This window comes from Carassius gibelio, chromosome B4, assembly GCF_023724105.1.
Source record: "Carassius gibelio isolate Cgi1373 ecotype wild population from Czech Republic chromosome B4, carGib1.2-hapl.c, whole genome shotgun sequence".
NCBI classification, from domain to species: Eukaryota; Metazoa; Chordata; class Actinopteri; order Cypriniformes; family Cyprinidae; genus Carassius; species Carassius gibelio.
Genome location: NC_068399.1, coordinates 4,997,760 through 5,023,172, shown reverse-complemented (window position 1 = coordinate 5,023,172; position 25,413 = coordinate 4,997,760). Strand labels below are relative to the sequence as shown.

General features: G+C 38.8%; 1 protein-coding gene across 1 annotated transcript in view; it reads left to right on the top strand.

Moving 5' to 3' along the window:
* The window catches only part of LOC127955911 (NACHT, LRR and PYD domains-containing protein 3), a 59,346-nt gene that overhangs the window by 15,832 nt on the left and 18,101 nt on the right, over positions 1-25,413 (top strand). The window contains exons 5-7 of the mRNA XM_052553538.1: positions 50-97; positions 7,841-9,623; positions 9,750-9,923. Coding sequence (XP_052409498.1) covers positions 50-97; positions 7,841-9,623; positions 9,750-9,923 — 2,005 coding nt within the window. The remainder of the gene's footprint in view (positions 1-49; positions 98-7,840; positions 9,624-9,749; positions 9,924-25,413) is intronic.

Sequence of the window (25,413 nt, the reverse complement as noted above, 5' to 3'; positions counted from 1 at the left end):
TATTTTCTATTGATCTCAATATTTATGCATCTTTTGTTTCTCCTAAAAGATCATCTGAAATCCTCAGAGATGGCAGAGGAACACAGAGAAAAACAAGGTAAATCAACAACATGTACGACTGAGTGTTTTACAGCCAAAAAGTTTAACACTATAGTAATGCCTGAGCTTCAACTACACCACTGAAGTTTCTCATGATAAGGATATCCTAAAGCCTTCTACACACTGCAAAATTTTTGGCTTTCCCAGTCGAAAGATTTGCATCATGAAGCAACTGTGGCGATTTCTGTGATCGTGGCATTTTTACGGTTGTCCTAGTCATAAATTTAGAGAGGTTGTTCAAAGACTGCGATTGTCATGGTCTTGTGACCAAAGATAATTTAGAGTAATTTGCATGTAAAACAGACAAAAACTCTCCTCCGGATTCACAAACGCTTTGAAAATGTCCAGATTTTTAATTAACCCTTTGGAGTCAATTAACACATATACGCGTTCTGAGTCATTTTCTCCTGATAACCCCCGAAAAGAACTTAAATTACACTTTCAGTTTTAATCGTACAGATAAGAGCAATACATCAATCGAATCAGTAAAGGGTCTACTTTTTTTAAATACAGACATAATAACAACAGAACTTTGTGCACTTATAAAATAAAGATAACAAACAAGGTGTGCTGTCTGCAGCCTTTGTCTGCCCTGATCTTCATTTACAAACACGTCATTAAAATGAACTGTAACTCTGTGAATACTCAATGAAGAGATATGAGAGAGATATCTATAGAAAGCCTGACATGTCTATTTTTAAACTAAATAAATGCTGCCGAAAACATATATTCTGTGTTAAAGTAATCCATATGAAAACAACACGATGTCTGTTTTTCACGTCTCCCTTCATTATATCTAATGTGACCACGCCCCTACGCTGAACACGCTATTCAGATTCAAACTGAAGCGCGTCTTGAATACACCCATAACAGAAGACAACGCAACCAGACTGTTCTTCAAGTTCTTTTTATTTTATTGTTTGCTTTGCGATGAGAGGAATAAAACATAATTAATCCCGTAAAGATGTGATGTGGTTGAGGATTTGAGATTTGGATTTCCTCAGAAAAAAAAGATGAAGTGCTTTGTTTAGCAGAGATCATAAACACGATTTATTTATTTATATACTTGTACTAGTTTTCACATAAGATGTAAACATTTTACTAGTTAGACTTTTTCCAAACTATAATTCCTGACTAAATGTATAATCAAGTGAAACATTATAATGTTTCAGTAACAATATACAATAACGTGTATGTTAATCAATTGCAATCATTCTTAAATGGGGCTCGTACACGCTCGTTCACAATTAGCATAATCATGCCTATGAATTATAGATACACAAATTTCATGTCTAGGAATGCAGGGAAATATTCTGGTCTACTTTTTCAGGTTTGGCTCCAAGACTAGTAGACCATATGTCTAACAATAAATATTAAATAACGTATGTCCACCAAAGAGTTTTTAGCCATCTGAAAAAAATCAGCATGTAACCATGGTCCCCGAGAGAGAATGAGTTCACTGTATAAATGATATACAGCTTAGTTAAATTTTGATTTGTTGTTTGATAAATGTTAGAACTACCAGGTTTCCATCACTTTTAAAATGTTTGGGTAAATTTGACCCATTAGCGCTCATAGATATAAATGCCCCTTTTTTAATCTGGTTTTATTTAAACAATTAAAACACATTTTTTGTCAAATACTGTACATTATTGTAGGTCATCTATGCCCCGCCTCTCTAATGGGTTATTTTCTACAAAGTCCATTGTCTTGACAAGGGTAGTCTGCTCTGATTTGCCAACTGACCCAGTACATTGTGATTGGCCAAACACCGCAAGTACTTGTTGGAAATGTAACACGCCTTTCCATAATCGCAAGCTTCATCTTTCAAAATAAATGAAAAGATAGTTAATAATGTCCTTAGTTTTACCATCAGTTCAAGCCCGAAAGGTGACAGAGTACTCAAGTAATGGACGGTTAAGACAGCTGACTCCACTATGTGGAGGCCATAGACATATCACCCTGCAGCCAAAGACCGGTTGCCCACCGAAGCTAAGCAGGACTAAGCCTGGTCAGTACCTGGATGGGAGACCTCTTGGGAAAAGTAGGTTGCTGTTGGAAGAGGTATTAGTGAGGCCAGCAGGGGAGCTCATCCTGTGGTCAGTGTAGTGATAGGGACACTATACTGTTAACAAGCACAAGTCTTTCGGATGAGACCTTAAACCGAGGTCCTGACTGTCTGTGGTTATTAAAAATCCTATCACTTCTCGTAAAGAAGAGGGGTGTAACCCCAATGTCCTGGCCAAATTGCCCCCTTGGCCTTGGCCTCCTAATAATTCCCAACCACTTGATTGGTTCTGTCTCTCTCTCCTCTCCACCTGTAGCTGGTGTGTGGTGAGCGCTGGTGCCGATGTCCTGTGGCTGCCATCGGAATATCCAAGTGGATTCTGTACACTGGTGGTTGTTGTACACCCAAAGCGTTTTTACAATCAACAATGCACAAAAAAAATGCTGTATAAGGCCCAATCCCAATTCTACCATTCTACCCCTTAGCCCTTCCCCTTTTCCCCTGTCTCGATTCTCTTTTGGTTGGAGGGGTAGGGGTTAGGGGAATGTCAAGATAGCCCTTCAAATGAAGATTTTTCGGGACCACACTTGAAACGTAATGTAGTGATTCAGTATTTAAACTGTATTTAATAAAAGTCGTGGGGCAGCGTTGACAAATTTATTTTCTCCTGTATGTGTGAGCTGCACGATTTCCGATATGTGTGTGTCAGTAAGCAGCCCATTAATACAGAACAATAATTAAAGACTCTAATGCACACCAGCACACCAGTATGGTATGTGTGTTTTGTAAGAGCTTGACGACGAACGCTGATGACATCTGACGTCATGGTAGTGGTGTCCCAATCCTTAGGGGAATACCTTCTTCCCTACCGCTTGACACTTGACACTGTTTTAATGGACAAGGTGAAGGGGTAGGCAGAGGGGTAGGGAAAGGGGAAGGGGTATAAAATAGAATTGGGATTGGGCCTTAATCATTCATTCATTCATGTGACCCTGTCTCTCTCTCTCTCACACACATGCCTACGCACACACACAACGCACAAAACTTCACATTTGAACAGTCAATAGCAAATACTTAAACTAATAATAATAATAATAATAATAATAATACTTTTTAGTTTATAACCAATTCTTACTATGTGTTTCCTGATCCCTACAATCACTACCACTCGCAAACCACACATCACACAATGTCGACAGCGCAATCTTAATCACCATCTTCACACTTTGCCAATATTTCCAAATACATTCTTTCTTTTTCTATTGATCTCTGGAATTGCTAGTCTGCTGTAAACAAAGCCGATTTCATTAATTCTATTATTAGTCATTCAAAGCTTAATCTCATGGCCCTAACAGAGACCTGGATCAAACCAGAGGACACCTGCAGCACTCTCCAATAATTTCTCATTTTCCCACTACCCCCGTTTGACTGGAAGAGGTGGAGGTTCTGGTCTGCTCATCTCTAATGATTGGAAATTTAATCCTTTACCATCTTTGGGTATCAACAGCTCTTTTGAATCTCATTCAGTTACTGTTACCTACCCTTTTAAAATACATTTTGTAGTTGTCTATCGACCTCCAGGACCACTGGGTAACTTTTTGGATGAATTACATGTGTTGCTCTCAACCTTTCCTGAGGATGGTACTCCCCTAGTTATGCTTGAAGATTTCAACATCCACCTAGATAAACCTCTGTTTACTGATTTCCACACTCTGCTTGCCTCTTTTGATCTCAACCAAGTATCAACTACTGCTACTCACAAATCAGGGAACCAACTGGACCTTATTTATACGCGACATTGCTCCACTGATCATGTTCTGGTTACTCCACTGCACACGTTGGATCACTTCCTCCTCACTCTTAACTTCAACATGGTCCCTGACACATCACTTACCCCTCCACATGTCATTTTTCGACGTAACCTATGCACACTTTCACCCTCCAGGATATCTGCAATGGTTTCATCTTCACTTTCTTCCCCTAAACTGTTAGCATCTTTGGATGCTAACAGTGCTATTGATACTTTCTGCTCAACTCTAACATCTTGTTTAGACACTGTTTGCCCCTTATCTTCCTTGACCTTAATGTGTATCAGTCACTCCTATCTTCCTTCTCTGCTAATGTCTCCACTGCTCAAATGACATACTACTGTAGTAAGGTTCAATGATCAAAGAGGAAGGAGACCGGGGTCGGCGTTCTGAGGCTCATGGGTGTTTATTGAAATACATAAAATGACATAGAAAATAAAGTCGCGCCACATGCACATGCAGACTTGCTAAACCACGCCTCCCCCGCCACAACTACCATAACAAAATTAACAATTCGTCGAACTCTCGCATGCTTTTTAAAACATTTTCCTCACTTCTTGGTCCTCCTCCTCCCCCTCTTGCTTCATCTCTAATAGCTGACAACTTTGCCACATTTTTCATTGATGAAATTAAACACATCAGTGCACAATTTTTCACACCACAATCAGTCAAACTCATATCACCAGCAAACATACTCTCACTTACATCCTTCTCTTCACTCTCTGAGGCAAAAGTCTCAAAACTCAACCTTTCTAATCACCCTACTACTTGCCCTTTTGATCCTATTCCATCTCATCTCCTTCAAGCCATTTCTCCTGCAGTTGTACCTGCACTCACTCACATCATCAACACATCCCTCCACACTGGTGTTTTTCCCTCATCAATTAGACAGGCTAGTATAATTCCACTCCTTAAGAAACCCTCCCTCAACTCATCTCTTTTAAAGAACTACAGACCAGTTTCCCTTCTTCTTTTCATTGCAAAAACACTTGAACGTGCTGTGTTCAACCAAGTCACTACATTTCTCAAACACAACAACCTCCTAGACAGCAACCAATCTGGCTTCAGAAGTGGACATTCAACTGAGACTGCCTTGCTCTCAGTTTTGTAAGCCCTAAGGCTGGGAAGAGCGGAACCCAAATCTTCAGTACTTATCCTGCTTGATCTCTCCGCTGCTTTGACAAGGTTAACCACCAAATCCTCCTATCAACCCTACTGGCAAAAGGCATATCAGGAACCACACTTCAGTGGTTTGAGTCTTACCTATCAGATAGGTCCTACAAAGTATCTTGGAGCCCTGGGGTGCCTCAGTTCTTGGACCACTTCTCTTCTCTGTCTACATGGCATTATTAGGTTCTGTCATTCAGAAACATGGCTTTTCATACCCCTGGTATGCTGATGACACTCAACTGTACCTCTCATTCCATCCTGATGGAATATTCGCATCTCAGCTTGTCTAACAGACATTTCTTGCTGGATAATGGACCATCACCTTCAGCTCAACCTTGCCAAGACAGAACTGCTTGTGATTCCAGCAAACCCATTGTTTCATCACAATTTCACCATCAAGTTAGGCACATCAACCATAACTCCTTCAAAAACAGCTAGAAGCCTTGGAGTTATGATTGATGATCAGCTGACTTTCTCAGACCACATTGCCAAAATTGTCAGATCCTGCAGATTTGCTTTATTCAACATCAAGAAGATCAAGCCCTTTCTTTCAGAACATGCTGCACAACTCCTTGTTCAAGCTCTTGTTCTGTCCAGGTTTGACTATTGCAATGCCCTCTTGGCAGGTCTTCCAGTCAGTTCTATCAAACCTGTACAACTAATCCAGAACGAGGGCCATGAGCCAAAAAGAATACACGTCAAACCTCTGTTTATCAATTTGCACTGGCTTCCAATAGCTGCTCGCATAATATTCAAGACATTGATGTTTGCCTACAAAACTACCACTTGGCTCTTCACTCATTTACCTAAATTTGTTACTTCAGACTTATGTGCCCTCTAGAAGCTTGCATTCTGCAAGTGAACGTCGCTTGATTGTGCCATCCCAGGGAAACACAAAGTCACTTTTACATACTTTTAAATTAAATGTTCCCTCCTGGTGGAATAACCTACCCCAGCTCAATCGAGTCCTTAGCCATCTTCAAGAATAGCCTTAAAACACATCTCTTCCATCTTTATTTGACCCTCTAACTTTACACTCACTATTCTAATTCTATTCTTTAAAAAAAATCTAACTACCTTTCTAATCTTTTTGTATTCTATTTTCTTTTCATTTATTATGCAATTGTGTGTGTGTGTGTGTGTGTGTGTGTGTAAAGACCTCCAACACTAGCTTGCTCTATTCTATCAGTTTTCTTTTTATTTATTATATTATTGAAAAGCACATGCTATGTGTACTGTCTTAAGCTAACTGAGACTTGTTATAGCAACGTATATATCATTGCTCTTTTTGTTGTTTTGATTGCTTCCACTGTCCTCATTTGTAAGTCGCTTCGGATAAAACCGTCTGCTAAATGAATAAATGTAAATGTAATAATAAACATACTTAGAGTAGCTGATTCATAGGCGGCAGACTATCGTAGCAAAGTCAGTATTACCCCCTTTCTTAGGTTCACGAAAAAGTCATACATAAAATCGGTTGCTGTCCTACTTTCAGATGGCCAGATAAAGTGCTTTTGCTTTTGCCTAGATACACACAGCATCTCACTAACTTGGCTGCTTCAACACTAACTGTGATTACTGAAACCATTTTTTCTTTGTGTGAACATTTGGACAGCATTACACAAATTTTTCCACATCGTGATGTATCCATGTGGGGGTGTGTTAGAATGAGCCATTTTAGGGGGGCGTGGGAGAGTCTTAACTTTAATAAAGAATATCTCTTTGGATTTGAGACTTTAGTCTTTGCAACTTTACAGACATTCTTTATGCACCTAGAGCTTTTTACACTTCAAAAAAAAAAGGAAAAATGTAAATGTGTGTTGACATTGATAAAAGCTGCAGGTATTTGTAGGCTACTGTCCCTTTGAGACCAAATATGTGGATCCAATATACGTTACAAATATGATTTCACCACAGTTTACATTGATTTAAAACATATCTGTCTTTATTTATTTATAGTTTATCAGTTTGAACATTTCATACCTTGTCTTTGTGTTTTCAATTGAATATGGGTCAACAAGGATTTGCAGGTCATTGTATTCTGTTTTTATTTACTTATTTTCTCAATATCCCAACTTCATTGAAATTAGGGTTTGTACAAGGTACAAAAAAGACAGGTGCCGATGGAGAAAAAGGGTGAGATGGCATTTGATGGGCACTGAATTAATGGGATTGAGTTCTGTACTTCATGCAGTAACAGACAGGTCTGATTCGTGTTCACAACCAAAGAAAATTTCCTGTGCAGCTGGGGGGCGGGGCATTCAAACAGCGCTTTGCTTTGACAATAAAGCATGATATAAACCCGGAAGATTGTAATCACTCTAAGTTCATCTGCCTTGGGAAGGCTAGTGTGTCTCCGACATAGTGATAACTCTTGTTGCCTTCTCTAGTGCTTTTTTATGGATTACAAGATTTTAAAAAAATTTCACACATTAAATTATTAATAATTAGTTTCTCTGATTTATTTTCTTTTTTTCCTTTCTAAAAAAAATCTACTGTGTGCCGTATTGAATACAGTAAGTATTTGTAATATAGAAATGACCATGTAAATGTCATGTAAATTTATTTCCAATCTATGCATCTGAACTTGGGCACAACAGCACCTCATTCTAAACCATGTATATGTTTAATAATTAAGCAAGTTGCTTAACACTACCAATGTATAACTGACAAAAATATTTAAAACCTGGAAGACTTTGACCACTTCATTTCATTGTTTCCATATTTATGTTTTTAATGTTTATATATATTACAGAAAGTTTGAGGCTGCAAAAACTCTTGGAAACTCACAAAAGCAAAATGAAGAAGGAAGTGGAGTATATTTTTGAGGGCAAGAAAGAAAATGAAGCACAACTCAAGGCTGTTTATACAGAACTGTTCATCACAGAAGGAGATATGAAAGATGTCAATCAGGAACATGAGAGTCGGAAAAATTATGATGTTTTCAACCCAAAAAAAACACAGGACAAACCAATCAGTTGCAATGATATATTTACTGAACTGAAGAAAAACAATGAGAAAAAGATTGTGCTGACCAAGGGAGTCGCTGGCATTGGAAAAACTGTTTCTGTGCACAAGTTCATCCAGGACTGGGCAGAAGGAAAAGCCAATCAGAATATAGACTGTGTGTTCCTGCTTCCATTCAGAGAGATCAATGTGATTAAAGACAAAGAAGTCAATCTACATGAGTTTCTGCTGAAATTTTATCCTGAATTTAAGGATCTGGAGAAATCAAAGTTATTTAAGGGATGTAAACTAGCATTTATATTTGATGGACTTGATGAGAGTCGACTGCTATTGAACTTTAAAAGTGAAACATTGAACACTGTTGATGAAAGATCATCTATAGATGTGCTGTTTACAAGTCTGGTGAAAGGGAATCTGCTTCCATCAGCTCTTGTCTGGGTGACATCACGACCAGCAGCAGCCAATCAGATCCCTCCTCGGTATGTGGGTTTGTTCACAGAGGTGCGGGGATTTACTGACCAACAGAAGGAGGAGTACTTCAGAAAGAGAATCACAGATGAGAAGCTGGCCTCCAAAATCATCTCACATATTAAGACATCTCGTAGTCTCTACATCATGTGCCACATTCCTGTGTTCTGCTGGATCATGGCCACAGTACTTCAGGATATTCTCATTGAGAACAGTGCAAAGGATGTCAGCACAACACTCACTGAAATGTATATTCACTTCCTGCTGATACAGATGGACATGAAGAACCAGAAGTACGATGAACAAGAAGAAGTAGAATGTTCAGAGCAATTAAAATTAAATAGAAATATGATTTTTAAGTTAGCCAAGCTAGCGTTTGAACAACTGAAGGAGCAGAACATTATGTTCTATAAGGAAGATCTGAAAAAATGTGGTATTGATGAGAGCAAAGACACTGAGTTCACAGGAATGATTGCGGAGATCTTAAAGAAGAAATATGGACTACATGTGACAAAGGTGTTCTGCTTTGTGCATCTGAGTGTTCAAGAGTTTCTCGCTGCATTGCATGTGTTCATCTGCTACCTAAACAAAAACCTGCAGGAGCTTTGTTTTTTCTTTGATAAGTCAAAACAAAATGTCACACTGCAGGAGCTACTGCAGAAGGCTGTTGACAAAGCCATGGAGAGTCAAACAGGACATCTGGACCTGTTCCTACAATTTCTGATGGGCATTTCACTGAAATCTAGCCAAAATCTGCTCAAAGGGCTGCTCACACACACTGAAGACACCACAGAGAGCATCAGACAAACAACTGAATACATAAAACAAGAACAAAACAAGAATATCTCAGATGAATCTTCAGTCAACCTATTTTACTGCTTACTTGAGCTCAAGGATCACTCATTATATGAGGAAATCCAGAGTTACTTCACTTCAGATGAATATCCAGGAAGAAAACTCTCATCTTCAATGTGCACAGTGCTGACCTACATACTGCTGATGTCAGAAAAGGTGCTGGATGAGTTCAATCCAAAGAGGTTCACATCAAAACAAGCAGACTACAAGAGACTCGTTCCAGCTGTGAGATGCTGCAGAAAAGCCCTGTTAGTAATTTCACTAACTGCTATTTGATTATATGTTGTTGTTTTTTCTACATCAATAAACAATTAAATATCATACTACTTTTGAAATATTTTCCTGTTATTGCATTAAACATTCTGTTTTGGCAGATTTGATGGCTGTGGTCTTGATGATATATGTTGTGAAACTGTGTCTTCTGCTCTACAATCATCAAACTCACACCTGACAGAGCTGGACCTGAGTAGCAATCATCTGAGGGATTCAGGAGTGAAGCTGCTTTCTGTTGGACTGAAGAGTAAATACTGTCAACTGAACATACTGAGGTTTGACATTCACATTCACTGAATCACTATGTTCAAGTATGTGGATAAATAGGTATTTCATAACTATAGCTAGCAGATATTTCCCCCTCTCTATATTGTAGTTTGATTGTATCATTGGGATTTTCTCCAAGAACACATGACAGGCAATGCCTACTCAAAAACCTGATGAGAAAACAATCAAGGTTCTCAATCATCCTGGAAAAACTCTTGAGTTTTTGAGGCGGGTTTTGAAATATGAGAATGAAACAATATCTAAATTTCCTTATCACTTTAACTGATTTATGAATCATGCAGTGGATCTTATTTGAGTGTGAAAAATCTGTCAAAAGGAGGACATTTGTCCAAAATCTTCTACAGTTGTATTGCCCCACCCCCATCAGGTTTTGCCATGAATTGATATGTATGATTAACATGTCTGTAAAAATTACTGTTAAAGTAATTCGTTGTTGGCATAAATTTAAGTGTGACAATAGGAGCATCTGAGAGTGGATTATAAGGATGTCAATAGCCGCATTTCCACTGTCGGGCCAATGCGAGCCAGGGCTTAAAACGGGCCGGGCCGGGCAGGGCTAATAGCCTTGGGCCAGTAGCACCGAGACCAGAATAGTGCAGAGTTTCCACAGTTGAGCCTGAAGCTCCACTGCGTTTCACTATAACCTGCCCTTTACGCACCTCTCAGAAACAACGTCATGCAACCCCATCATTTCACCAACAAAGAGAAGTTATCGGAAAACTAAGAAATAAGTCACTGGAACATGAGTGATCACACAGGAACATGATAAAAACGGCCGTTTGTTTGCATGCTTTGTTAAATATTCAACTTCAAAAGCATCAATGTTTTACTATAGAATAAGTGATACATTGATCATAATGAATTAATTTATCAGGACTCAAAATTAATCACACAGAAATATATTTATATTTATTTATTTTATTAATTTATATATAAATATTATTTTATATAATTATTCAGTCGAGTCTGTTTCTGTTTATTTGTAGTTGCAGTAGCCTATATAAGTCACATTTAGAATAATTGATAATATCTCTATTTTTATAAAAGCTCCCGAACAAAAATCATTATTATATTTTGATGACATATACGCAGAGCTAAACTTATGACAGTCTCGAGACGAGACTTATGACAGATAAAATATGTTACGGGAAGTCGTGGACTAATGGTTAGAGGGTTGGACTCCCAATCGAAGGGTTGTGAGTTCTAGTCTCGGGCCGGACGGAATTGTGGGTGGGGGGAGTGCATGTACAGTTCTCTCTCCACCTTCAATACCAAGACTTAGGTGCCCTTGAGCAAGGCATCGAACCCCCAACTGCTACCCGCAGCATAAATGGCTGCCCACTGCTCCGGGTGTGTGCTCACAGTGTGTGTGTGTGTGTGTTCACTGCTCTGTGTGTGTGCATTTCGGATGGGTTAAATGCAGAGCACAAATTCTGAGTATGGGTCACCATACTTGGCTGAATGTCACTTCACTTCACTAAATAAATACACAATTGTGATTGAGAATAAGAAGCTGACGTCTGATTTCTCCAAGTGGTTGCATTTACCATGTTTACTTTGGTAATGTTAATGTTTAGTATGCATAATCTTTTACATTGCTTATAAATATTTCTGCCTTGTAAGGTTAATCCACATCAGATCAAGTTATTTCAAACACTCGCTGCTGACTGAAAGTGAGTCTTGAGCGCAAGTTATTTTAAAAAGTCTTTTATGCTGGTATTAAAGCTGTTATCTTTCTGAAACGATCTGCGCTGACACTCTCCAGACTCGGAGAAACTCCGCCTTTGTTCATAACCCCTCTTCTAGCCCCAGCTGGTTCGCTTTGGCCTAAGGTTTTCATCGGGCCAAAAAACCCTGGCAGTTGGCACAGAGGAAGCCCCGACGAGGCACGATCAAGCCTCCGAAGTGACAGTGGAAACATGACTGGCCCTGAAACGAACTAGCACGCCTGGTTTAAGCTCGACAGTGGAAATGCGGCTAATTGGAATTTTCTTCCCCAAGCAGACAGTCAAAGAAGGGGGATTAACACATTCGAGTCGATTAATGCATATATGCACTAGGAGTCATTTTCTCCTGATAACCCCGAAAAGAACTTATATTACACTTTCAGTTTTGAAAGTGTAATACATCAATCGAATCTGTAAAGGGTCTACTATTTTTGTATACAGACATAATAACAACAAAACTTTGTGCATTTATAAAATAAAGATAACAAACAAGGTGTGCTGTCTGCAGCCTTTGTCTCAGGTGATCTTCATTTAGACACACGTTATTTAAATGAACTGTAACTATACTCAACAAAGAGACATGAGAGAGATATCTATAGAAAGCTTGACATGTAAACTAAACTAAACAAGTGCTGCCGAAAACAAATATATGATAAAGTAATCCATATGAAAACTACACAATGTCCGTTTTTCACGTCTCTCTTCATTATATCTAATGCAAACACGCCCATGCGCTGAACGCTATTTTTAGATTATAATGTTTCACTGAAGAGCGCGACCTGAATACATACAGGTGTCACTTGTCTCTCACTTAACCCACTTACCACTGCTGATCTCTTCACCCTCTCTCCCGTTGCAGACCTTGCTAAACCACGCCTCCCCCGCCACACACAGTTATACTAAGTAGTGCAAGTATCAAGGGAGATGGAGATAGAGCAACTGAAATAAGGTAACAAGACGAAAGGGCACAGACAATAGGTGCATTCAACTTCCCTCAGCACTTTGCAGACCAATCACAATCTGACCTGAAGCAGTGCTTGTTAGAAATCATGTGTGTCGTCAAAGTACCGCAAGAGTGTTTCGAGACCATCCAGCTGACTCAGTTTCTCCAGAGTGACTGCAGGAGCACTGATGGCGACACAGCTGTTTCACAATTGGCCAGATTCACCACATCACAATGATCACGTGTGTTTCGGGTTAGATGAACATTTTCAGTTCTAAAATGGCAACAAATCTGTGTTTTTAGAATGTTTAAAACATTTTTGTATTCTAGTTGCACTGTTGTATTGAGTCATGTTTATCATACAACACTGATAAAAGCATAATTCACCCACTTTATTAGTAATAAAATAGTATATATAATTATGTTGAACTTTATTCTTGAAAAGATGGTGCTGTATTAAGCAGTATATAAGAATTGTTTGATTCTCATGGAAATGTTTCTGAAACGTCTCTGTATATGACAAATATTGCATTAAATTCACTTCATCTGTGATAAAGTATGCAAACGCTGTGTGAATGTCACTAATGGGGGCAGAAAGTGTCTGGCCTGACAGCTCTGTTTTAAACTCCGCCCCGACTGCAAGCGGCTACTCTCACCAGGAAGAGCCAGCAGAGCAGTAAGCCAGGGCAGAGCCTGTAGAACAGAAGCCCACCAGGGCGAAGCAGGTGGAGTAGAAGCCCACCACAGCTGCTCAAAGAAAACAGATGGGAAAGAGTGCCACCATGGAGCTAAAGTGAATACAGCCGCCACCTTGGGAGGTTCTGCAGCAAAAGCTGGTACCTTTTAGCTTTTACCCAGGAACTGGAGTAGGCTCTGAATGCTCCTGGGGTGGAGCGGGCTGTGGAGTGGACTCTGAAGGCTTCTGGACTGGAGCGGGTTCATGAGTGGACTCTAAAGGCTCCCATGCTGGAGTGGGCTCATGAGTACTTGGCACAACCAGAGTCGGGTCCTCCAGGACCACCGGAGTCAGGCCCTTAAGAACTAATTGGGAGCACCAGACTCAGGTCCTCCAAGGCCTCCAGACTTGGTACCTCCAAAGTCAGGTCCTCTAGGACCACCAGACTTGGGACCATCAGAGTCAGGTCCTCCAGGACCAACTGGTTTTGGACCACCAGTGTCGGGTCCTCCAGGACCACTAGATTTGGAACCACCGGAGTCAGTTGGTATCACCAATCATGGCAATGGAGTAGGAGCTATCCTCCTCCTCCTCCTCTTCTGAGAACGAGGCAAACCGGTGGGATTGTGCAGAGGTTAGGAGGTGGTAAAATGGGGAGGAACCCACTCTTTCTGTATTTAGATTTGCATTTTCCCATTACTTTTTTAATTCAAAATTTTAATTCAATTATATAATTTACATTTGCCATTTCCTACACTAGTTTTAATATGTAAAAACATTTAAACACTTTATAAGTTGCTAAATTAAAATGAAAAACAGCATACCCGGTCAAGCTAAATAATGTCTTTTGGATTACTAGAAACCTGCAAGCAGGTGTGATTTAGAGCTGGTTGGAGCTAAACTTTGCAGAGCTGTGGCCCTCCAGGAATTGAGTTTGACACCACTGTATTAAGGCACCATACTTTTTGTGTGTTGTGGGATGTGACGGCCTCATTTACAGTCCTAGAATAATATTATACAAATATTATTACATACCATATTTAACAAATGGCACAAGTAAGTAAGAATATTTAAGCAAACATTACCTGATATCAGTAGAAGGCTTTCACATTGATGTTTAGTGATTATTTAGTGACTATGTCACAATGTTTTCCATCTGTCACGGAGACGAACCCCGTGATTCCCTCTACTGGCCAGCAGAGGGCTCCATCTCCGGAATATTGACACTCTCGCACCCACTCACAACTACACTTCCCATCTACCCCGTGCATTGGACTCTGATCACCACAGAGGTGCAGCTCATTTGTACTGCTATATAAGCTGCACAACCACTTCAATTTAACGCGAAGTCTTGTTTTGCTCCGGCTGACATTTCCAAGCGTTATTTCCCGTGTTTGATTTCCCGTTTACCAGTTCTGTTTGTTTGCCGTTTCTTGAACCATTGCTGCCCGCCTCCTGACCTTGGATTGTTTATTGGACTCTGAATATTGCCTGTGATCCCGATCTATTGCCTGTGGTTGACGATGATTCTGGTTATCTCTACTGTTGTGTTTGCTGGTTTTGACCCCTGCCTGTACGACCACAAATTGTTTATTAAAGCTTGCAAGATGGATTCCCCGTCTGGTGATGACTCATTACACCATTAAATTGTGAGGATTTAAAATGAATTTGAATCACTCATATGAAAACAGATGCTTTTGTTTATAAATGTTTATTTTATCCAATTCTATATTTAATTAATTTGACAAACTTTACATAAGTAAATAAACAAATTTCCTACTAATTATATATATATATACTTTGCAACAATATCTAAACAACATTAGACAAAATATTGGAATGGGGAGAGAAAATTTAAAAACACCAATTCTTTACATATAAGAAACTCCCTTTGTTTTACAGAATGTATCTTATTCAACATTATGATATACACCTTTGTTCATCAATGTTACAAAAAGCAAATAGTTAACAACAAAGAATAACTAAAAGCAAGAGAATCTGCTGTAACGGTCCTTGTAGCATCGGGAGAAAATGGGGTTGGTCACACTGTGAGCATATGCCTCACACGTGCAGAAAACGCTTCCCTTTCAAAAATCTAACTAAACTTAAAGGGTACATATATTGCCTCTTTTTAGAAGATATCTCGTGAATAGGTTCCATATGCAGAGCGAAATGGGAACGGTCCAGCATTTAGCAATAATTAGTATTAACTCTGTTATTATTCTAGATTTTTTTCCAAACTACCAACACTTTGCATTTTTGAATTATGCCTTATGTGTGTCCAAAAATTAAGTATTATTTGTTTCTGCTGTTTGATCGCGCTTAGCTTTAAATTATTATTAGTAGTAGTATTTTTATTACATGCTGCAATTATATTTATCCACTAGAATTATATATTTTTAATTCTTGTTTTGTTCTGATAAAGGTTTTGTTGTAAAGTGAAGGGAACTAAAAATATCTTGTTGGTACATTATAACATTATTAAGCCAGCCGTTATTATTTGTTAATGTAATATTGTTACAACCCTATAGTTTTTGTGTTTTGGTTTGTGTGTGTCTGCCCAGGTTGCTGCTGATTGGTTCTTGCAGACTCATTGCTGTTGCCCTCTGATTGGTCTTCGCCCCTTTAAAAGAGATGACAGCATTTCCTTTGGGGGGGGGCATTCTGTGAACCATGCTGTTTGTACAGTGCTTGTGTTGTTTTACCCCCATTTGTTGGATATTCCTCTGAGTTTGATGTTTCTTTGTAAATCTTTATTTTGAATATTGTAAATAGTTTTGGGAAAGTAGGGAGTTAGATGCCACCTTTTGTTTTTGTAACGTTTGGGTCTCTGTTTCTGGATTAGGAAGTTAGGTTAAGAGAATTGTATTTTTTTTTTGCTATATTTTATTTTGGATAGGTAATTTAGAGGGTTTAATATTTAGTACATTTTGTTTATTATTTTGGCACTTTCAGCTCCAGAAAGTGGACTCCCAAATAAAATTCAAAAGAAGTTGATGGTTCACGCTTGTTTTTTCCCATGTTACGCTCTACCCCTAGACGGGGCGTAACATGGAAATTGGGGGCTCGTCCATTCTTGCTAAATTGGTAGCTTGTCTATTTCAGTGTAAAGTAGTTAGTCATTTAGTTGTTCTGTTGTGGTTTCTCTTTGACTGGGATTTTTCTTTTGGTAAGGGAGGAGTTATGGTGATTAGTATGTCATCCAAATTTGAACTCGATAAATTTACGATCGCGCAGACTGTAGAACAATTGGAAAAATGTCGTAAAGATGATTTGTTAGTGATAGCAGATTTCTATGATATAGTTGTATCTCGAAATGCGTTAAAGAAAGAGATTAAGGCGGTACTGCACATGGAGCTTGAAAAACAGAACATTTTACCTAGTGAGAGTGTGGTTACAGGTGTTGCAATAACTTCGCTATCTGAAGATTTGGAAACTGCGGAGGCAGAATTCAAGTCCCAGGAGGCAGCTCGCATAGATCCTGTTGATCTGTCTCTGGTAAAAGACCCCTTACTGGCCATCCGGTTGAAAGAACTGGAAGTGGAGCTAAGCCGAAGCCAATACCAAAGTCAGCTGTTGCATGTCCGAGCTGTAGAGCTTGAGACACGAGATGTTCGAGTGAAAGAGCTGGAGCTCGAATTGAAGTTTGGGCAGGCTAAGCAGTTACAATCTCCAGTGTTACGGGGAAATACTCCTGTGCAGACGCCGGTAATCACTTCTCCTTCTCTTCCTGCAACATTGCCTGTGTCTAAGGTAAGTCCTGACACTGATGTTGATATTAGTAAACAAATTTAATTAGTCCCTACGTTTAGAGAACGGGAAGTTGACACGTATTTCACTGTGTTCAAGCACATTGCAGCCACGTTAAAGTGGCCGAAAAATATTTGGCCTTTATTGTTGCGGTGTAAACTTTTTGGGAAGGCGCAAGAGGTATGTTCAACAAAGCATGAATTATGATTTAGTTAAAGTGGCTGTATTAAGAGCATACGAACTTGTTCCAGAAGCGTACCATCAAAAATTTAGGGCTCATTTGAAAAACCCCAGTCAAACATTTGTCGAATTTGCACGTGAGAAGACTACATTGTTTGAGAAATGGTGTGTAGCGAGCAAAGGCACTACGTTTGAGCAGTTAAAGGAATTAATTTTGATGGAAGACTTCAAAAACTGTGTTTCAGAAAAAGTGGTAGTTTATCTCAACGAACAAAAAGTTTCATCTTTAACTGAAGCTTAGGTTTTTGTGGATGAATTTGTGCTTACACACAAAGTTGCTTTTCAGTCCCCACGTTTGTCACGTTGCACTGTTGTGAATAGCAACTATAGTTCTAAGAGTGCAGATGCTGTTTCCCTAGATAATCACACAAATGATTTATCATTGATGTCAAGAGAATGTTTTTATTGCCATGAAAAAGGATATTTGATTGCTGTTTGTCCTGCATTACAGCGGAAAAGCCAGAGGAAGGCTCAGAATGCGTCAAAGTCTGTAGCTTTTGTATGCGCTCATTCTCCTAACTCATTACCCTCTATTGATCCTACCTTTGAACCTTTTATTTGTGAAGGTGTAGTGTCATTGTCTGAATCAGATTCAAATTTTAGAACCGTACGTATTCTTCGAGATACTGGTGCTGCTAAAACCTTCATCTTGGCAGATGTACTCCCATTTTCAGCACAGTCTAGTTGTAACTCAGAAGTTCTAATTCAAGGAATAGAACTTGGGGTTGTAAGAGTTCCTTTGCATACTGTGTACTTGCCTTCAGACATTGTGACTGGTTCAGTTAAAATGGCTTTACGTAATGAGCTACCAGTAAGGGGTATAGCTCTAATTCTTGGAAATGATTTGACTGGAAGTAAAGTTGTTTGTCTTCCTGAAGTTACTGAAGTCCCTAGTGTACCTCAGAATGATGTGTTGATTCAAAAATGTCCAAGTGTATTTCATTCGTGTGTTGTTACTCGTGCACAGGCACGTAAATTCGACAATGAGATTGGTCTCTCTGATTCATTCATGAATTCAAATGTTGGTGGCACTGAAGACACAAATTTGGAAGCTTGTAGGCCTATACAAAATTTAAAGCTGGAACCTAAATTCGATTTCCCATTTGACAAGAGACAGTTGATGGAGCCACAAAATGCTGATGATACTTTGAAGTCATGTTTTTCTGTTGCGGTTGACAAAGCTGAGATAGCTGACCATACAATCGCGTATTTTATTGACGATGGAGTCCTAATGCGTAAGTGGAGACCTGAGAGCTTAAAACAAGATTGGAGCTCTGTGTTCCAGGTAGTCATTCCTAAGTCATATCAAGAACATGTACTGAGTGTGGGGCATGACCATGAGTTGTCTGGACATTTGGGTATTAAGAAGACCTACCATAACCTTCTTAAACCTTTTTTCTGGCCCGGAATGAAGTCTGCTGTTACCCAGTATTGTCAATCGTGCTATGAGTGTCAGGTTGCTGGAAAACCAAACAAAGTTATTCCTCAAGCTCCCTTGAAACCCATTCCTGTAATGAGTGAACCATTTGAGAAACTAGTTATTGATTGTGTTGGTCCTTTGCCAAGAACTAAATCTGGTCACTCATATCTGTTAACGCTGGTGTGTTCTGCTACTAGGTTCCCTGAAGCCATTCCCTTACGTTCACTAAAGACACTGATCATCGTGAAAGCCATAGTGAAGTTCTGTACAACATTTGGTCTTCCAAAATTCATTCAATCCGATCAAGGATCCAACTTTGTCAAGGCTTTTCTGTAAGGTAATGAAAGAGTTGAGTATTAAACACTGTACATCTAGTGCTTATCATCCACAGTCCCAAGGTGTCCTCGAAACATTTCACCAAACTCTTAAAACCATGATCAGAACTTACTGTCTCCAACATGAGAAAGATTGGGATGAGCAGATTCCTCTTCTGTTGTTTGCTGTTCGTAACCACACCCAGGAATCCCTTGGTTTTGCTCCGGAGTTGGTCTTCTGACATACCCTTCGTGGTCCATTAAAATTGTTGCAAGAGCAATTACTTTCTGGAGGTCTGCCAGGGTTTTCTTCTAAGAGTGTCCTAGATCATGTAAGTTCATTTTGTGAGCGCTTGCATTCTGTGTGGAAGTTAGCACGACAGTCCTTGTCAGCTTCCCAAACCCGAATGAAGGGAACATTTGATAAAAAGACTGTTCAACGCTCATTTGAAATAGGCGATCAAGTTCTTGTGTTGCTACCTTTGCCTGGCTCTGCACTACAGGCAAAGTTCACCGGACCATATGTGATTGAAGAGAAGTTGAATGATACTGATTATGTAGTACAAACCCCTGAATGGAAAAGAAAGACTCGTGTTTGTCACATAAACATGCTCAAGTTCTATGTTTCCCATTCTAATTCTAAAGACTCCATCAGTGTTCCTGTAACTTCTGTGACTCCAGTTGTAGTAGCCTCTGTAAATGCAGCTTCTTCTGATTATTCTCCAAGTATGGATGATCTTCGGTTAGGAAGTGCCTGTCTTTCTGGTGCACGCCTTCAAAATTCTGAAGCTTTAGTAACTCTCGATTCGAAGCTCTCTCATTTATCTAGATCAGCTCGAAGTGAAATTGTGCAGTTGGTTGAGAAGTATTCACCTCTTTTCTCGGATGTACCTACTGTGACTCAGGTGCTAATGCATGATATTGATGTTCGTGACCATCGACCCAATTTATTTATTTTTTTTTTTTTTTTATTTTTATTTTTTTTTACATTGGCTTGCCAGCAGCAATACACACAAGCTAAGAATTTAGTGTGGAAAAAATGCAGGACAATCCTTCCAGTACCACAATGGAGAGGCAGACTCCCAAAGGCAACAGATGTAAAACATCCTGCTGAATACTTTAGAGGCCTCCTCACTAGTAGCTGTATTGAAAATATAGTAGAACAAACCAACCTCTATGCCATACAGTGTGATCCTAGCAAACCACTCAAAGTCACATTTGAGGAGATTGAGCAATTCATTGACATTTGTTTCTTTATGTCAATCTTCGGACTTCCAGGATGTCGAATGTACTGGCAGTCAGCAACAAGGATCGACTGTGTTGCAAACACCATGGCCTTGTATCGCTGGGAGGCTATCAAACACAATCTACACTTTTCTGACAATTTAAAGCAAGCTCCTATTGGAGAACCAGCTTATGACAAGTTGTATAAGGTGCGCCCACTGCTGACATCCCTCTTGGAGCAGTTCCAAGCAATCCCAATTGATGAAAATCTTTGTGTGGACGAACAAATTGTCCCATTCAAGGGGAAACACCCCATGAAACAGTACAATCCCAAGAAGCCAAAACGCTGGGGATATAAAGTCTTTGTTCTTGCTGATAGCAGTAGCATGGTCTACAACTTTGAGGTGTACACTGGGTGTATCTCTCCTTGCAATGGGCAGCCTGACATAGGTGCTAGTGGTAACATAGTGCTTACCCTTTCAAGCATCATTCCAGACAACATCTCTCACAAGTTGTACTTCGACAACTGGTTCTCCAGTGTTGACCTGCAGATGCTGTTGGAAAAGAGGAAGATCCCCTCTACAGAACAAAGATTCGATCCAAAAAGTGGTATCACCGAGTGGTCTTCCACATGTTTGATTTTGCTGTTGTTGAGGCCTGGCTCCTCTACCGGAGAGACAGCAGAGACTGTGGCATCCCCCCAAAAGATGTGAGTAGCCTTGCAAAATTCAAAGCTGAAGTTGCAGGATGTCTCTGTATGGAGAAGAAGACCTTGAAGAGAAGAGGGAGACCATCACAGCACACTGAGGAAGAACAGCCTGAGAAGCGTCCAAAAACCCCTGTAGAACCACGACCATCAACGCTGGTTCGCATTGATCAGACCGGTCATTGGCCTGTTTGGGTTGAAAGAAAGGGGAGATGCAAATACCCAGGTTGTTCAGGCATTGTAAAAGTGCGGTGCTCAAAATGTGTTACCTACCTGTGTTTTTCTGTTGAGAGGAATTGCTTCCTCAACTTTCACAAACAGTGAGGTGCCATTAGTGAGGAAGGAGATTTTGTGTGTATGTGCTTGTGTGTACATGCAGGTCCTTGTGTGTGTGTATGTGCATGCTTGTTAGGATAAGGTTCATATTAGGATAAGGTTATGGTGATTGTTAATGTTTTACCTTGAAACAACACAGATTGTAATGTTTTGATATCATAATTTGATGATATGATGGTTTGTGTTCCATGGTGGTACAATGTTGCCTGAGGGCAACGGCTGGATTATAAATGTTACTTTTCATTAAATATGAAATGTGTAATTCAGTAAAAACTTGATAAATCTGTTTGTTCAAGTGTTTAGTTAAAGAAGTTGATGATTTCAATAAATATATAAATTTTTTCTCAATGAAAATGACAAATGTTTAAATTTTTCCATTGTGGTACACTGTTGCCTTGAGGCAACAAACTTTTAATTAATAAATACATTTAAAAATAATTATGATTTTTATTGATATTGTTATAGTGTCCAATTTTAAGCAGGAAAAACATAACAAATATTGTTTTCCTCACTTATATCATATTGCGTACCATAGAGGGTTAAACAAAATGCTTACCGTGTAAACCCTGTGAAACGTGAAATCATGAAGAAGGAAACTCAGTATTTGATTGAAAATGGTTTGGCTGTACCCAGTTGTAGTCCGTGGTGTTCTCTGTGTGTGTTGGTCCCAAAAGCTGATGGAACCTCACGTTTCTGTACTGATTACCGAAAGGTTAATCAACTAACCAAGGCAGATTCCTATCCTCTTCCCAGGATAGATGATTGCATTGATCGCATTGGCAGCGCTAAGTTTGTAACTAAGCTAGATCTACTTAAGGGGTATTGGCAGGTGCTGCTGACAGAACGTGCTTCGGAGATTTCAGCATTTGCTACCCCTGATGCTTTCCTTCAGTATACGATCTTAGCTTTTGGGCTCAAAAATGCTCCAGCAACCTTTCAACGTCTAATGAATTGTGTCTTGGCTAATGTACAGAACTGTGAAGTGTACTTGGATGATGTGGTCTGCTACTCAAATACTTGGAATGATCATTTGAAAACTCTAGAAGAAGTGTTTACCAGATTTCGAGATGCCAATCTAACACTTAATCTAACAAAATGTGAGTTTTGTCATGCTACCATCACTTATTTAGGCAAAGAAGTTGGTCATGGTACTGTTCGCCCTGTGGAAGCCAAAGTGCAAGCTATTGTTGATTTTCCTGTACCTAAATCAAAAAGAGATCTTAGACGATTTCTTGGGATCGCCGGGTACTATCGGAGTTTCTGCAAGAATTTTTCTGTTGTTGTGAAACCCCTCACAGATATTCTTCGCAAAGATGCCAGTTTCCAGTGGAATGAGAACTGTCATTGTGTAATCGTCATCAAGTAAACTATAGTACCATTGAAAAGGAAGCCCTAGCTCTTTTGTTTGCTCTACAGCATTTTGAAGTATATATCGGTTCTAGTCCACAACCCATTGCTGTATACACTGACCATAATCCCCTTGTTTTTCTCCAAAGAATGTGTAACAAAAACCAGAGACTCATGCGTTGGTCACTCATCTGTCAGAGCTTTAATTTGCAAATCAATTACAAGAAGGGTGCTGACAACGTGATAGCAGATTCTCTGTCTAGGTGTTAATTGTAAACTATGTAAAACATGTTTACTCTTATATGTGGGGGTGTTACGACCCTATAGTTTTTGTGTTTTGGTTTGTGTGTGTCTGCCCAGGTTGCTGCTGATTGGTTCTTGCAGACTCATTGCTGTTGCCCTCTGATTGGTCTTCGCCCCTTTAAAAGAGATGACAGCATTTCCTTTAGGGGGGGGCGGCCATTTTGTGAACCATGCTGTTTGTACAGTGCTTGTGTTGTTTTACCCCCATTTGTTGGATATTCCTCTGAGTTTGATGTTTCTTTGTAAATCTTTATTTTGAATATTGTAAATAGTTTTGGGAAAGTAGGGAGTTAGACGCCACCTTTTGTTTTTGCAACGTTTGGGTCTCTGTTTCTGGATTAGGTAGTTAGGTTAAGAGAATTGTATTTTTTGTTTGCTTTATTTTATTTTGGATAGGTAATTTAGAGGGTTTCATATTTAGCACATTTTGTTTATTATTTTGGCACTGTCAGCTCCTGAAAGTGGACTCCCAAATAAAATTCAAAAGAAGTTGATGGTTCACGCTTGTTTTTTCCCATGTTACGCTCTACCCCTAGACGGGGCGTAACAATATAATGCAACTTATACCTGATTAATCCGTTAAAATGAAACCTATACACGACTCGTATATTTTTTTCCTCTGACAAACCTAATTTATTTTTTAGCGCGTTTAAAAACATCCAGCAAATGAAAATAGGCGATTAATTCGTAAAAATTTGTTACTCTGGGTTAACAGTAATCATAATTATTTTATACTTCAGAACAGAGCCTGGGCCTAATCTAGGCTATCCAGGTTGGTTTTTTTTTGTTTTTTTTCATTGCATCTGAAAATGACTTCGTTCATCAAATTAAAAAATGTTCAATATAAAGGTGCTGTCCCATTTTATACAGGAATTGTTCATTTAAAAGAAATCTAATTATATTGTTCTAATTATATTGTTAACACAAGTTCATTTAGGCTATTTAACATGCACTGTGACATTTTACAATTTTTTACTTATAAACTCCTTAAGAATTTAAAGTTAGTTTAAAAGTATTTAAATTCAAGTTTAAAAAAAGGTTTTAATTGCTTAAATTATTTTTTTAATTAATAATGTTATCATGTTTATTCTTGTAGAAAATACGTGTTTATTCTTTAAGAAAATAAGGGGAAAAATAAATCTGAATATTTGTTTTGCTTTAACGATTTATGTAGGCTACAATTATTCAAAAAAAATATAGAAATAATAAAATAATGTCATTAAAAATACCATTGGCCTGAGTAATTTTGACCATTATAGAATTGTGACTTTAAAGGTTAGTGATTTAGGAGGTGAAAATACTGTGAAATTAGTAATGGCATGGATTTTAGAGCATAACAATTGAAGATCTATGAAACATTGGCCAATAAAGCATTTTTTTAAACAACGGAACTTAAAGTTGTGAACTAAAATATTATTTCAACCATACAGCATGTGAAAAAATAAAATGCATACTTTTCATAACATATCATTATTCATAAAATGCATAATGTTTCTGGTGTTTGGATTTGTACTTCAATAAAATGAGCTCCAAGTTTAAGAATAGCCCTAGACTAAGTTTCTCTCTCTCTCTATTTAACAGCATTAGCTCAATGAAATACGTCTTCCTTCCGTTAGAATGAATGTTTTCCTGGCTTGCTAATTGTTGGGCTCATGATCAATAACTTTTATTCACCTCAATCTGATTCAGTAAAGTCAAACCGCAGACAGTGAAGCTGCTTCACTGAGCGCGAGTCCCACGCGCTGTGAGGTGGGAACAGAGGATTTCGCTTGGTCTTAAAGCCTTCCGCAAACACCCACGGTCACAAATAACAATGATTTTCATAAAATAATTATTAATTGATGATTTGTTATTATCATTATTGTCTTGTGAAAATAATAATATGGGCTGCAAGAAAATAATTAATACAAAAAGTAGTGATGCTGAGTGCTGGCATGTTTCAGCCCAGTAACACACTGTTCTTCACAGCCAAAAAAAACAGACCGAATTCAGTTCAGCTGGAGGGGGTTGGGTTTTAGGGGGTGTTATGTCTGGCTTGTTGGGGTCGAGATAAAGGTGTGAATTGCTCTTTCATATGGACAGTGTCTTATGAGGCTTTCACTTGCTGAACTGGTTTATAAAGGACTGTTGTTTTGATTATAGACTAAGATTTTTCTAGTTTTAGTCTTGCGTTTTTTATATTCAACAAATCAAAGATTTATATTAAATTTACATAATCAAATCTTAATATATCCCGCGCTCAAGCACATCCATTAAGTTAGCAACAAAGCACACACAGAAGTAGCCTAATAATTGTGAAAAATTAGACATTTTAATTATTTATTAATAAACAAATGTTTTCTTGTCGGCTGCAGGATGAAATTCACAGTGCTGGCTCTCTCCGACGAGAGAAATGCAACATTCACAGATTACGCAATTCATTTTCGTTTAAAAAATATTCCAAGCTTTCTGTAGATATATTTTTAATAGAAATTCATTATCAGGAAAAAAA